Genomic DNA, 16612 nt, shown 5'->3' on the forward strand with positions numbered 1-16612 from the left:
GTGAAAAATTCAAATAACCAAGTTTTTGGTTTTTTATTTTTATCTTTTACAAACAAATTTTTTTTTCACGAAATTTGGTGAAAACTTACCTATTTATGTCCCAAACACGCTGTAATTTTTTTGATTTGAAATATTTATTTTTTCACCTTATTTTTACTTAATATCGAAAAAGCACCCTAATTTTCAATCGAAAATTCTCACGTCAAAATATCTGCTTTTTTAAAAACGTCGGTGGGCTTTTTCTTCGTTGAAATCTCTACTTTCTGATGGTGTAAAAAAATATATACATTACTATGGTAAGTTTTCTCAGGAAATGCAAAGAAACGAACTAGAATCCGAAAATTTTTTTCTAATCATTATGTACAATTTTGAGCTATTTATTAAAATTTACACTTTAATTACTCGAAAAACGTAAGATTCCATGTTACATTGATAAACAAAAAAATTACAAGTCGAAATATACTATTATAATTAACAACCAAATAAGTTAATAAAGTTAATATTTAATAAGACATCTACAATATTTTGAGAAAGTTGTAGAATCTTCTTTCGTTTCTTTGCATTTCCTGAGAAAACTTACCATAGTAATGTATATTTTTTTTTACACCATCAGAAAGTAGAGATATCAACGAAGAAAAAGCCCACCGACGTTTTTAAAAAAGCAGATATTTTGACGTGAGAATTTTCGATTGAAAATTAGGGTGCTTTTTCGATATTAAGTAAAAATAAGGTGAAAAAATAAATATTTCAAATCAAAAAAATTACAGCGTGTTTGGGACATAAATAGGTAAGTTTTCACCAAATTTCGTGAAAAAAAAATTTGTTTGTAAAAGATAAAAATAAAAAACCAAAAACTTGGTTATTTGAATTTTTCACATAAATTTTGAGGTTATGTGAAAAAAGTGTAAATACAAAAGTTGTAGATCTTTTTATTACCTACAACTTTGTCGTTTAACTTTTTTCCATAAGACTTGTAGTTTTTCTGGAAATCAAGGGAAACCGTTTTTTACCCTTAAAAACTCACCCCCTTCCCCTTCCCGACCTCAGATAGCCCGTAAATTATTTTTCTTTTCATTTCTGTTATATTATCTTCCTTTTCCAATGGGTTTCATCCTACTATAATTTTTTTTTACTTTTTACCATTTTTAAAGGCTTAAGCACTGGTCTATAGGGGTTGCTATCAGCGACGTTACCCATTGATATTTTATAACGGTTTCTTTGTGATACGTTTTTCTTAAACACCCTGTGTGAACGAGGTATGGCGATATTCCAAAAACAAAATTGTATAGGTGATTACGTGAAGAAAAATAAGAAAAAATGTTTACTTAGTTTTACATACATTTAATTTTAGAGATACGAGATGAGAAAGTTTTATTTTTTGGTGACGGTTGGATCAAAAGTGACATAAAATTTTCTACCCCTTGCTATTTATACAACTTACAAAAATAGGTTGTATTAAACATATTTTTTATAAGAACTACTTGGGAAAAGAAAATGTCTATTTTTTGTAACATCAAAAGGTAACTGAGAAAATCATTGCTCTTCAGAAACATTTATTATATATTTCAAAAGTGAAGCCGTATAGGAACCATTTTTTAATTTTTGCCGTAATTATCTATGAAGGTATTCATTTCTATATCACCTTTATTTTTTTCCCAAAAGTATAATTTTAGTTCATGTTTATTTTAGTTAGTTTTTATTATGAGTACAACTGTTTTCATTTCATGTAACTTACAGTAAACTACAAGAAGCTAGGGTAGATACGTGATTAATTATAGGAATTATATTTATTCCCTTTATCAAAGCAATAAAATTATTAATTGTTACATATTTATAAGTGCAATTATAAATTTGGTGCAATAATACACCCAAGTTACTGTTGTTAGTTATTATATTGTTATACGGTTTAAAAAGTTTTGAAAACTTGTTATTTAGTAGTAAATATGTTTGGGTTTCTATTAATGTAAGTATCAACATTTAGAAGAGTAAATTATGTTTTATGTTTTGACGCAAAAGCCTATTTTATTTTGAATAATTAAAAACACTTCTTTATAGGACCCTTTATTTTTCATTAAATAGATACGAAACCCTACAACATGAAAGTATTATATTTTATGATTTTTGTTATGAAATATTTCATTGCAAGTAGTGCCTTATTAAAATTATTGATTTTTATTTGTTATTATATTATATTTAAATAATTAATTATTTGTTTTAGAGCTATATTTAGTTTTCTTCATCTTGTATTATTATCACTTATTTTGTTACGTTGGCTTTCTTTCTTATTGTTAGTTACTAGAACTACTAGTTATATGTTATTCACACGACAGATATTGTTGTATTTATGAAATTATATATTGGGGGTTTGGATTTATAAAATATTATTATTGTTACCGATTTTTCATTTAGTTATTTATTTGTTTCGTTTTAACCCAATAATTGTTTATTTATATAGGGTGTCCAGGAAAATGTGGAAATTCTCTCGGGTGCAGATAGAACATGAAAAAAATAAAATGACAAGTTCCTATAAAAATTTTTCGTACAGACCCTCCCTACGGATATATGTGACCCTAAAGGACGCCGCTGGAAATCGGTTTTTCTTGAATAACTTTTAAAATACTTCATATAATTTAATAAAAATTTTATGTGATGGACACTAGTAAGGACCTCTTAAAATAGTGTTCCTGAAACATATTTAACTTTCTTAAATTACCAGGGTCGAGCTAAGCATTACAACTTAATGCCTAAATTTTTAACACCCTGTATGATAAAGACTTTAAAATAATAAATCTGGGTAGCTTCAACCTTAAACTAAAAAAAGGTACTCTTGTTTATTGTCGATAAAATGAATCGTCTACGAAAAAAAGAATTCATGCTTTATTTTTAATAAAAAGTGCCATGATTTCTATTTTTTTTTTCTCGACTACAAAGTGACATCGCTGACACATTCATCCTTTACTTCGTTATTAATTTACCGATTTTTGGACTTCCTGGTGAATTTAATTGTGAATTAATTCGATATATGGAATACACGTTTATTGAGTATGCAGATATCATCTCATGTATGGTCTTGCGTCTTGCAATGCTTGACAAGCCAGAAAGTTATATCACAACAGATTTCCTAATTGTGCTTTGCCAAACCATAAGACATTTCAACGAGTTGACCAACGTCTAAAGGAGAATAGTGGGTGATTCCAGCTAATAAGGTAATACATATTATTGATTTTCTTCATATTTGTAGGAAAATTAAAAAAAAATAGTACTGATGTTGGTCTGAGAAGAACTGTACGTAAGTCGCAATTAGAGGAAAATATTTTAATTGCTGTAGAAAACACTCCATCAATGAGCACTCCAAATTATCAGCAGATCGATACCATTTGCAAAAAATACATGAACTGATTCCTGAATATTTTCCTCGTAGAATGCAGTTTGCAAACTGGCTATTGGATCAGCAACGAAATAATGTAGAACTTCATTAGCACTATTCTTTTCATCGATGAAGCAAAGTTTACCATGGTATCACCAATTTACACAACACACATGTATGGGCTGACGAAAATCCCCATGCCACTATTGTTTCAACAATCAGTTCCAGTCAATTAACTTCTGGGCAGGAATCATTGTCATTTTTTTTTTTGGACCATTCGTATTGCCGGAACAATTGAATGGACACTTTATTTGGAGTTCCTTCAAAACGCTTTTGAAGATAAAACACTTACCAATTGAAACCCGCCGAAACATGTACTTCATGCACCTGAATAACGTCTATCCAAACCGTTGGATAGGTAGAGGAGGACCAATCGCCTGGCCTGCTCGATCTCCCGACCTAACGCCTCTGGATTTTTACCTGTGGGGACAGCTCAAACAATTGGTGCATTCCACTCCGGTCGACACTAGGGAGGAACTTCTACAGATAATCACATTTCAGTGGGATGTGATAAGGAACAATGCTGGGTTATTGTGACGGGTACAGCAGTCCTCAATTTAGACTTCACGGAGCCCATGTTGAACTCCCTCATGAAGTTTTTCTATAATTTTGTTAAGGGACACCACTGCTTTTTTTTAATTTTATATTTTTTCGGATTAAACATCGAGAAAAAAATAGAAGTCCCTTTTTATTAACAATAAAACATGACCTCATTTATTATTCTTTTTCTCTTAAACGGTTCATTTTATCGACAATACACAAGAGTACCTTTTTTTTTTAGTCTAAGTTTGAAGCTACCCAGATTTATTATTTGAAAGTCTTTTATCACAGGCTGCTAAAATTTAGGCATTAAGTTGTAAAGCTTAGCCTGCCTCTGGTAAACTAAAAAAGCTTAATATGTTTTAAGGACACTATTTTAAGAGGTCCTTACTAGTGTCCATCACATAAAATTTTTATTAAATTATATTAAGTACGTCAAAAGTTATTCAAGAAAAACTGATTTCCAGCGGCGTCCTTTAGGGACATATTTCTAAGAGATTTCCCACATTTTCCCGGACACCCTGTATATTTACGAAAGATATGGACTATGGACTGAGCAATTGAGTCTCGGTTGTGGGCAAGAGGCTTACGTCGTCGAAAAATCGTAATTGATAATAAATTTGAGACATTTTGTAATTCTCTGGACGTTGAATGATCTCCACAATTTTGTACAGTTTGAAATCTTGGATAAACTTTCCATGGAATGTTTTCTTTGTAGGAATCAAAGTACAGATTTAAGACAAGTAACAAATAATATACCTACACCATTTCATTAATTTAAGGATAAAGTTTACACTTCCACTTGGGTGTATCTGTTACTAAGATATGTCGTTTTAGGTGTTCCCGTATTTGAATGCGAAATGTGTCGACGGAGATACCGTTCAAAAACTGCCCTAAATAGGCACGTGAGGTACGACTGCGGAAAGTCTCCGAAATTTGAGTGCAGCATTGACACTTGCAGCTATAGGGCTTACCAAAAGGTCCACCTTATCAGACATTTGTACAGAATCCACAAGATAGCAACCATGAAGAACGGTCGAGTGGTTGGGATGAATGCTTGTGAATTGTTTTCCAGTGACTCGAGTACCAGTATATTGAACTTGAGTTAAAAATTACGTACAGCTGTATCTACTCTTAAAAAAAACATAGTACAAAATAATTTTGTTACTGTAATATTTTGGGTGAACAAGCTAACAAGTTTGACAATAATTTTTATTGACATGGTAATTCAGTTTTAAATGTTTTGAGTAGGTACTCCTTTATTTTACGTAGAATTAGTTTTTGCACGTTAGAAAACTGTGTATTAATTTGACCTTTATTTTTATTGTTTCAATATTTAGAACTAATGATTTTTTCTTAATGCGTTCTATTTGGAAATTATTTATTTATTTATTAAAAAAAAAAACAGTAAGCTACGTAAAAAACTATTTATAAANGTAGGTACTCCTTTATTTTACGTAGAATTAGTTTTTGCACGTTAGAAAACTGTGTATTAATTTGACCTTTATTTTTATTGTGTCAATATTTAGAACTAATGATTTTTTCTTAATGCGTTCTGTTTGGAAATTATTTATTTATTTATTAAAAAAAAACAGTAAGCTACGTAAAAAACTATTTATAAAATATATATATCTATACTTAAGTATGTCAATATGGGGTGGTCTTTCAGTACGTTCTGGTAATATAGGGGACAATTTTTCTGATTATTTTAAGAAATACAGTTCCTATTGCACAGGGTGTTAAAGGTTTTAAAATATATTGACCAGTGGCGGAGATATTAGGATACATGGTTACTAGATACCTCATAATTTCAACGGCACTGAATATTTTTTTTAATTTCTTATTATGTTTTAAAGAGAAAATGATATTTTAAATAAAACATAATCATTGGAAGGGCGAAAATCAGTGGCGTTCAAATTTTCTCTATGTTATTTTTCTGAAAATACAAAATTTCTACGCCAGTGACTTTGTGAATTGTCAACAAGTATGCTGTAACTGTTTAAAGCAAAACATACTTTTTCGTTTGAAATGTAATTAGTAGCGCTGTCAGAACTGAGCCGCGGAACATAGGCGTACACATCATGTTAAGCGCATTAAAATAAAATATGTAGAAAATAAGCAATATATTAGTATAATTTATAACAATGTATTCAAAATGTATTCAAAACATCCGCACGATAACAAAGGCAACAGTATACTAATGTGACCTGAACGTGAAAAGCATTCTGAGGCAGCGGCTCGCGCATGTTTCGCTTGGCACGCCATTTAATTGCGGCTCTCTCTGACAGCCCTAGTAATTAGCAATCAAATTCACTCATAAGTTTTTTTTTGGATTCTCAGTAAGCATATTGCATTGAAAATTGCATTTGAAGCCAAAAATACCTTTTTCTTAGCATTCAAATGGATTGATCAAATTCCAAAAATATTTAGTCGTGAAATTCCGGAGTTTATCTTTACTTTTACTTTACTTACTTTTAAGTTTTACGTAAACATGCCATTACTTAGTTCAGAGAACAGCTCTATAACAATTTTTTTTAAATAAGCGTTCTTCGTACTCAAGATGTGTATACGATGTCCAAAACAAGATATGGCATTCCGTGAGCTGAGAATAGCAGATTTGTGCCAGTTTCGATAATCTGTGTTAACAATTTTACACAAAATATTATAATCCATGGTTATTATTGTTTTATCTGAAGATGGGAAAAAATAATCCCGAAACGTAATAAAAAGTTTTTCATAAAAAAAATTGTTTTACAACAAATTATTTAATTGTGACCTGTTCTCCCAGTAAATTAATAATTTATTCAAGAAATTATATGGTCAGGCAGAAAAAAACGATCTTTGTAGATAATTATTTAGATGTGGTATCTTTCAAACCCATAACACCCTGCATCTCCAAAACTACATCTTAGCCATAGGAACTTTTTTTCATAAAATTACCTTTATTAGTGGAACATACTCAAATACCACCCTATGTATGTATGTATATACAAGGTGTTCAGATCTGGAATACTTCTGTCAAATTTGAATGCATATTATGATTTAACGATGCACTAAAATTTGACAAGGGTGATTAAATCTGTATGTTTATTTTTAACATTAAATACGCTCAATATTGTCAGAGAGCCATTACAGGTTTCTGCAACAGCAATAAAGAGAGTTTTGCTTCATCATGACATTATGTTATTTTTTTATTTACCAGTATACGTTTTTTCAAAACTAACTAAAAAGATTATATGTTTTGCTGGAACTTATCAACTTCTAGACATTAGTTGCTTGTCCTTAGTCCTTGTGTTTTTTATGAAAAGATATGTTTTATCTGCTGATAAAGACCAGTGTCATAAATTTTTTGTACAGAGAATATGTTAAAAATCAAACTGTATAAAGTCAACAAATTTTTCTAGTATCATCCTCCGCACAGGACGTTGGCATTTAAGGTGTATGTGAAGTGGTATTGGAAGTATTTGGTAAGAATTAGTGTTCTGAGTTATAGATATTACAAACACTTAGAACAATTCAGTTTTTTACGCGTTTAAGTATTTTCGACTTAGTTATTTGAGCCAATTACAGACATATGGCAAAGCAAGTTGTTTCGTAACGGATTTGCGCTTCTAAAAAATATATATATTTCAATAGATTTTGGGGTTGGCAATTGTGGTTCTATACAGGGTGTGAGAAGTATGACTGCCATAACTTCAGCATGAGATAGAGTAATTGTAAATGAACAAAAAAGTTGTGTATTACAGATGTAAGATTAACAGTTTTCAAAATACAGCGAGTATTAATATTGGGGAGTTTCATCACAACGTGACAACAGCGCCACACAGCTGATGCACACCACGTGCAGACTTGTCCTACGGAAAAAATGTAAACAACTATTATTGTGAAACATTTAGTAAATTTCAAGAAAATTGCTTTCCAGTTTTGAAATAAATAAAATAAAATGTATTGATTTTGTACTACGAAGATAATGTTGTGCTTAAATTTTAGCTCAAATTTTAGTAATTATGAATCTCTTAAAACAGGAACTTAACTTTTAATAAAATTCTGAATTTGAAAAATATATAATTAAAGTACCCAAAGATCCACGTCGTCCAAATAATCATTCGTATTAAAAATAAGGCACAAGTACAAAACAAACTACAACATATGTTCAAGATGTCCACCACCATTTTCGATGCACATACGACACCTTCGAATCCAATTTTCGCGCATTCACTGGAAAACACCTCAAGAAAAGGAAATAATGGTACACAAAAAACACTCCAACACGGTCCAATTCCATCGATATGAATTTCATCCAATTTTAAATTTATTTCAACGCTAATTATTTTTTAGAATTAAACATAAAGAAGTTTAAAAAAGTGATAAACATTGTATTTTATGGTATTCTATGCACAGAGTTATGTCAATATCTAACAATTCCGTCGCTACAACTTACTCTGCCTCATGTCTGTATTGGGTCCCCCGACAAAGTATAACGTAATTTGTGTAAATTTGTGTCTTCCTTCCCAATTCCTTTTTTTTTTTGGTAACATTAGGACTTATTTTCAGCACAACGGAGTCACGTTTGTACTAAGTGTTGGAAGACATTCAAAACCAAACTGACCTTGGCTTATCACAGGAAAGTCGACTGCATGAAGAAGAAATCCTTCAAGTGCGTCTTCTGCGAGTATTATAATAAACGCCCCTACGAGATCAAAAGGCATTGCCAATCAAAACATCCACTCGAGAATTTGTCCGAAGGGAAGTACTACGTTAAGATAAACGACGATCCCCTTGCACCATTTTGAGAGAGTTCAATTATGTTTCCTTGTTTTTGTTCCTACACGGGTAATAAAATTATAGAAATCATACTACGTTTTTTTTTAATTGTTTTACCTAACTTTATTTTCTGTTATTTTTCCTGTATTGTAATTTTTTTTTTACTGATCACTCTGAATGACGTCACGCATGTTTTAGGGATCTTATGGACCGAAAGAAGGAGTATTTTTCCTAACGTAAGTTAACTTTTTCGACGTACCACTAAATCAGTTTTATTTTGAATAATTTTAGGGTTTGGAACATCTGCTGAAGAGTGTTCCAGACGGACAAATTGTTTTACTGAAGCAGCAAGGTTTGGACAACCCAAGCAGACAGAAACTCGTCAAAATTGTTATTGATAATTTAATTTTACAAAACAATCCGTCTCATAAGTAAGTAACTTCACAATTAGCAATGTTGAATGTCAATCTTGCACCTTACAATTTTTTTTATCGTCGTTTTATTTTAGATTCCCGAGCATATTGCGCGACGCCGCTCAGGAAATTGTAGAACTCTTCCCAGGAGAGAGACTGGAATCGTACTTTATACCTTATTCCAAAAAGACTTACTCAAAGGATAAGATCCTTCCCAGGGGTAAACTGTATTCGAGATGGGTTAACTGCAAGAGGGCGCTGACGATTGCCAAGTTCGACAAGCCCAGCGAAGGTATTTAAAGTTTTACAATCCTTTTTGAAATTTTATATCTTACGTTTCTTTTCTAGGACAAAGGAAAGGTAATGTTCTGCTTCTGTTTATTGTCGATTCTACGTAGAAGTCATTATAGTTGAATATGGAGTACTATTGTCATACTGGTATCGTTGTTGTTATTGATTTGAGTTGTTTTAATTTCTCTTTGTAGACAAAGATGACCAAGGAATTTCAATAGTTGATATAACTGAGAATGAAAAAGTTTGTTATAATTCTTTACTACAACCTGAAAATAGCATTTGGGAAGAAACCCTGAAAGATTGGAGGAGTACATTCAATATACGTATGTTGAAGTTGAAATCGTTAGAATCGGGTCTAATTTATTTTCACACATTTCCTGCGCTGAAGCAACCCATGGGGTACAAACTCGTAAGTTCTTTTATGTACTTAATACATTTATTGTCGAAGATAATGGTACAAGACGTTTTGTAAAGAATAGTGAGGCATTTTGTTGCATACTTGCAACAAAACTTTATTTTCTTTATTTAGATCCAAAGATCAAAATTTACATTTAAATTTTATCCTGCCTTGTCTTGTATTGAATAAAGGATATTTTGGTTTCAGTTCGAAGAAGACTTTAATATGAAATATCCCAGTATCACAAATCAGTCGATGCACAAAATTTGGCCTGGGGTAGCTTCTGCCATTGTTGAAATTTTAAGAGGAAAACAAGTTCAGGCCCCCGAATTGTATTCTATGAGTATCGATTTAGCCGTTCTGTCTTTGAAAGTCTTACCATGGCTTTTCCAACCTACCATTCTCAGAAATAAAATCACCAAGAAAAATTTTAAGCTCAACAGGCTGGAGATGGCAGACAGATTTTTCTTGCATGTTGTGGTAAGTTTTTTATTACATCTATATAACATTTATATACTTTGAATCAACTAGCACTGAAATATCGTCAGTCCCTGGAAATATTCGTTTGTGGGTAATGTGTTACGACGGAAAATGTTATCACTGCCGTTCTTGGGGGTGAAAATTCGAAAAATTTAGAATTATTCAAATTTCGTGGCTGAAAACGTAAATAGGTATTGTATTTTTGAAATCGAGTGAGTTGCGCGAAGGTAAATCTGTCCAGGATGTAGCTAGTACCATGCGAAACATCGCCATTTTTTTGAAAATAATGTCACTGCCGTTCTTGGGGGTGAAAATTCGAAAAATGTAGAATTATTCAAATTTCGTGGCTGAAAACGTAAATAGGTATTGTATTTTTCAAACCGAGTGAGTTGCGCGAAGGTAAATCTGTGCAGGATGTAGCTAGTACCATGCGAAACATCGCCATTTTTTTGAAAATGTTGTCACTGCCGTTCTTGGGGGTGAAAATTCGAAAAATGTAGAATTATTCAAATTTCGTGGCTGAAAACGTACATTGTAGGATGACTTAAACCAAAAGCGAATATTTTTTTTCGTGTCTCGTGAAAATATGTTATTTTATCATGTTTTAAGAGCCCCCTTAAATCATGTCAAAAAAAAAAATTTTAAAGGTCGCTGAAGATTTTTTAAAAAATTTCCAAAATATTTTTTTCTCGTTATTTTATCATTTTGTAGGTTGAAAAAAATATCGATTCTGAAAATTTCAAATTGATATTTTTATTTCTAAAGGTCACTCATAATTATTTTAGCTTTCGAAGTGGTGTACCTATGTTTTCTAGCGTCTTTAAAAAATAAATATCAACGAAGTAATAATTTTTTTTATTGAACGTTATATATCATCAAAGGTCACAATAATAAATTTTATTAATAGCAGATACTTTTTAAACATTTTTTTCTACAACTGAACATCGAGTATTTAAAAAAGTTTTCTTCGACATTGAGGTTGGGGCGCTCCCTTAGCATTAAAAAAAAGTTTTTTTTGTATACTAATTGTTTTTCTATTACCATTATATCAAAATTACTGCACACCGTGACATTTTAACCTTTTGTGAAGACATTTGCAAACAAGATAAAATTGAAGCTACATACTTTTGAATACAATCTACAATCTCTCTAGCTATTCTTTGTAATTTGTAAAACTTTTTTTATTAATTTGTTTCAGTGACACCCTGTATAACGAATTTATTTATTTCGTGTGCTCCAAGTTATTCCTTACAAATATAGGATAACCCAGGGGTTTTAATTTATAAATTATTTAAAAGTTAATGACTCTTCATGTCATGTATCCAAAGAAGGCCCTGTGTTAGATGCGGAAAACCTTACAAATCTAGAAAATTCACACATTGCGATGCCATGCAATAAAATATTTTCTTTTAGGGGCCTCAGGACCTGGATGCTAGACTAAACGACAGAAGAAAGAAACTTCAAGAGTTCGACATAAAGATACAACCCATTATGGTAGTAGTGGGTCCACTTCAAAACCCTCAAGCGTTTTTCGTTGTACTTGACAATCAAAGATATATGTTCAATGACATTTTAACTACGTTAGATGTAACGTTTAAAATATTTTTCGCCTTGGATATACCTTTTCCTTGTGAATGCAGGTATTTGTGGCAAACGATAGACCAGTTGGTGTACAGAATCAACGCAAACGTTGATCCTGCCTCAAGCGTGGTCTTGAGCGAAATAGAACAGAAATTGAAGAAGCAGTAAACAACACGATTATAATTCCTTCAACATATTCTTTTTAAATAATAATGGAAGTAGATTTTTTGTATTTCTTGACTTCATTGTTCAAACCAATTCACCTAGTTCATTGTCAGTTTTGAAAAAGCAAAAATCGTAATAATGAAACGTCAACTGGCAAAATGTTTTATGTGGCAAGTTAAAAAAATAACTGATCTTTATCTTGTGGATGTCTTACTCTAATTTTAGGGATAAGTTTCATGTATAAGATTGCTTTTTTTGTATTGCTAGGTGTAGTTCCATTAAGATAAATAATGTAAAGGTATTAAATAAAATTAATCTCACCAAAAATTGTCTAATGACTATTTTCCTTTAAGTGTGCTATTAGTTTCAGATAGCTACTTTAAAATTGTGTACTGATCTTTCCCTCTTTTAGATGCCAGAATAGCGTGCCCCAAATGCAAGAAAGAGTACAAAAACTTAAATACGATGAAATCTCATTATTCCCAGGACTGTACCAAGAACACAAGTTATTCTTGTGATATGTGCAGCTATAAGTGCAAGAGGAAGTATGTCCTGTGGCGACATAATGCTGTCAAACACGGAAAATTCAAACAGTAGATTTAGATTCGCAAGATGATACATCTTATGTTTTAAATTATTTTTTTGCGTTGAATTCAAATTTGGTCGTGGAATTTCTCAGGATTTTGAGACATACTAACGTGTATTTGCCACTGTATCTCACTATTCAAGACTAAGGAGGACACTTTCAAATTGAACAGAGGCGGGCAGTATCATGTTCGTTATTTAAAATATTTTAGGAATTTCATCTTTATAAAAATTCAGTAACTTATTTTTTTCACAAAGTTAATTGTATCTTTTTTTAATACTATGTACATATTAGTATTATAATTAATAAATATCAATAAAATACCTTAAATGTTCAAATTTTCTTTAATATGGAGGCATGTTAATAATGGTAACATATTTTTTAGAAAAGTTTTTCAGGCACAATATGGATCCCAAAATATTATATAATTTGAAGCTCCTATCTTCTTTCATCTTCCATCCCGTAAAATTGTTTCACTCAAAATTGTTGCAAAACTAAGAAATGGGCGAAAACCGACATGCAAACAGTTGATTTTCGCTCAAACACTTGAGTTTTGTAATATTTTGCTTAAAAATGTGTTTTTATTTTCTGTCTCTATGGGGACAGAAGCAATGTTTCAATAATAGGTAATATTACAATCTACATTTCGACAATACATGCAAAAACAGTTACTGTTAATATAGTTGTTTATAAATAATATTTATTGACAGAACCATACTATCATATCATCAAACTATAACCGTAATTGCTAATTCATGAAAAAATATAAAACGTATTAGGTAAGTATTTTAAAGATTTAATTCCAACTGATTGTATGATTCTTTAATTCATAGTATTTATGCTGAAATCTTCCAAAACAATACACTTATACAAACAATTAAAGGGTCAAAAGAATTTCCGAAAGTTTTCAGTGATTTTTGACAGACATTTAGGTGAAAATGGTCACATCGGGAATTTAAAAAAAGCTTATATTTTGTGTACGGACTTGAAAAAATTTTTTCCAACTTAACCAGCTTATGAATTAGATAGGTAGTTCATTTCGCTTCAATTTCTTTTTTTTTTTTTTGTCTCGATACGACCATTTCTTGCTGAGCTATCGGACTTTCAATGAAAATTGATCATTTTTTTCATTTTTTACGGATTACGAGTATTTAAAGGCAAAGAACGTGATTCTTTAATTTTTTAAAAAATTCATTCGAATGAAACAAAAAACTGCTTTGATGGATCGAATTGAAACTCTGTATGGTTTTTATGGGTACAACGACCTGTAAAAGGCACACTTAACATTAGCCATTTTCCCAATATTCTCAATGTGGCACGTGATTTTCTAGAAGACCCCTAAAATTCCTATTTTTTACGATTCTTCAAAGTCATGTTAAGGATAAAAAAAACATTTTTTTTTCTAAAAAACCGTGCCAGGACCTTGTAGAGAATTCATTCAAGTTTCTGAAACCCACCGTGGATTTTCTGTGCAACCATTGGTTTCTGAGATATCGATGAACAAAGAGAAAATGATCCATTTTCATTCAAAATCCGATAGCTCAGCGAGAAATGGTCGTATCGAGACAAAAAAAAAAAGAAATTGAAACGAAATGAATAACCTATCTAATTCATAAGGTGGTTAAGTTGGAAAAAATTTTTTCAAGTCCGTACACAAAAAATAAGATCGAAAAAAATTTCGAAAAATTTTTTTTCATGATATTCATTACGATTGCGCGATACATGTTACTTCAAAAAATTTTTTTTGCAAGATCCAAAAATTAGAAACTTCAAGCTTCAAATTGCTCTTTTTTACTCCAATACGACCATTTTTATCAAAGATACAGCCATTTGAAAAATCGCCGAAAATTTGGATTTTTCTTTTGACCCCATAATTTTTTCCATTAGTGTAAATAGACCCAATTAACTAAAATATTCATAGTTTTCTATGCTTTTACAGGAGCAGTACAATTATGGACCGCCCTGTATATGCAAAAATATATTCCCAGTTTTTTTATATCTTCGGGGAGCTACTTTTCACAATTCTCTTGTGTTCAATTTGCCTCCTTATTTGTTTCCTTTTTTTAGTTGGACGAATTGCTTGTCCCAAATGCAAGAAGGAATACAAAAATATGAATTCGATGAAGGCGCATTATTTCCAAGACTGCAAACGGGACACTTTATATTCCTGCGAGATGTGCAAGTACGCTTGTAAGAGGAAATACGAGATGAAAAGGCACACCATTTTGTATCACGGTTATGCTCAGCAGCAGAATATGCCGCAGCAAGGTATCGATTTTTAAAATTAGTGAAATAAATATATGCTCTTAATGTATTGTATGTTTGTAAAAAGTGCAAACTTGCTAAAATATATCACCAAAAAGCGCAGCGCGGAAATATACGATACAGTATGATTTGGATAATTAGGATTTCAGTTCAAATTCAAAAAAGTGTTTGAGAAAAAACACAATTAGTGTTCCGATTCTAAAAATGATTGAGTTTGATTTATATTTTCTTCTGTAATTCTGTTATAAAATTACAGCATCAATTATTCCATTGTTTATTAATTCTGTCTCTAATATGTTATAATTTTTCTCCAATAAAATAAAATTTACTGACGACATACATTTCTTTTTCTAATTTATGCCTTTCTTTACTAGCCCAGTCATTATANAAGCTTCAAATTGCTTTTTTTTTACTCCAATACGACCATTTTTATCAAAGATACAGCCATTTGAAAAATCGCCGAATATTTAAATTTTTATTTTGATCCCTTAATTTTTTTCCATTAGTGTAAATAGACCCAATTAACTAAAATATTCATAGTTTTCTATGCTTTTACAGGAGCAGTACAATCATGGACCGCCCTGTATATGCAAAAAATATATTCCCAGTTTTTTTTATATCTTCTGGGAGCAACTTTCCACAATTCTGTTCAGTTCAATTTGCCTCCTTATTTGTTTCCTTTTTTTTAGTTGGACGAATTGCTTGTCCCAAATGCAAGAAGGAATACAAAAATATGAATTCGATGAAGGCGCATTATTTCCAAGACTGCAAACGGGACACTTTATATTCCTGCGAGATGTGCAAGTACGCTTGTAAGAGGAAATACGAGATGAAAAGACACACTATTTTGTATCACGGTTATGCTCAGCAACAGAATATGCCGCAGCAAGGTATCGATTTTAAAAATTAGTGAAATAAATATATGCTCTTAATGTATTGTATGTTTGTAAAAAGTGCAAACTTGCTAAAATATATCACCAAAAAGCCCAGCGCGGAAATATACGATACAGTATGATTTGGATAATTAGGATTTCAGTTCAAATTCAAAAAAGTGTTTGAGAAAAAACACAATTAGTGTTCCGATTCTAAAAATGATTGAGTTTGATTTATATTTTCTTCTGTAATTCTGTTATAAAATTACAGCATCAATTATTCCATTGTTTATTAATTCTGTCTCTAATATGTTATAATTTTTCTCCAATAAAATAAAATTTACTGACGACATACATTTCTTTTTCTAATTTATGCCTTTCTTTACTAGCCCAGTCATTATAGACATGGTAGAGCCTGTTTCGGGAAAAAAATACTATTAGAAGTTTCTCTGCGGAATATTGTTCGGAAACTTGTTATAAATAAAATATCAAAAAATCAACTCGAGGCTAGTTGGGAAACTTTGTTTTAACAGTGGTCAAAGTTATGGAAAAGTGGTTTTTTGACTCACGTAAAAAAGCTATTAATCATAGCGAAAAAAAGTTTATACAAAAAAGGTAGGTATTAAATAAGCCTATAAAATGAAAAAAGTCCGATTAAATTCCGATAATTTGTTTATGCACAAGAGCTCAAAAATGGTCGAAAATTGCCGTTTTTTTCAATTGCTAATAATTAATGCAATTTTCATCGCAGACACTTGTAATTCAGGATTTTTGAGGCTTTTTACACCCTTAATAAGTGGTAAAAATTTCAGCTCGAAAGCTTCATTG

The 16612-nt window shown here is 31.1% G+C and overlaps 1 protein-coding gene across 2 annotated transcripts in view; it reads left to right on the top strand.

Moving 5' to 3' along the window:
• LOC108905534 overlaps positions 1 to 16612 on the top strand; it is a 296022-nt gene that overhangs the window by 174731 nt on the left and 104679 nt on the right. Inside the window, exons 5-11 of one of the 2 annotated variants that reach the window (XM_023454317.1) lie at positions 8930 to 8967; positions 9023 to 9162; positions 9240 to 9436; positions 9493 to 9504; positions 9630 to 9847; positions 10043 to 10315; positions 11729 to 12322. The exons of the other annotated variant lie outside the window; for it this stretch is intronic. Of the exons in view, the coding sequence (XP_023310085.1) occupies positions 8930 to 8967; positions 9023 to 9162; positions 9240 to 9436; positions 9493 to 9504; positions 9630 to 9847; positions 10043 to 10315; positions 11729 to 12064 (1214 nt within the window). The 3' untranslated portion in view covers positions 12065 to 12322. Of the gene's footprint in view, positions 1 to 8929; positions 8968 to 9022; positions 9163 to 9239; positions 9437 to 9492; positions 9505 to 9629; positions 9848 to 10042; positions 10316 to 11728; positions 12323 to 16612 lie in introns of those variants that run through there. 2 annotated transcript variants of the gene reach the window in all.

The sequence above is a fragment of the Anoplophora glabripennis genome, unplaced genomic scaffold (genome assembly GCF_000390285.2).
Source record: "Anoplophora glabripennis isolate ALB-LARVAE unplaced genomic scaffold, Agla_2.0 scaffold53, whole genome shotgun sequence".
NCBI classification, from domain to species: Eukaryota; Metazoa; Arthropoda; class Insecta; order Coleoptera; family Cerambycidae; genus Anoplophora; species Anoplophora glabripennis.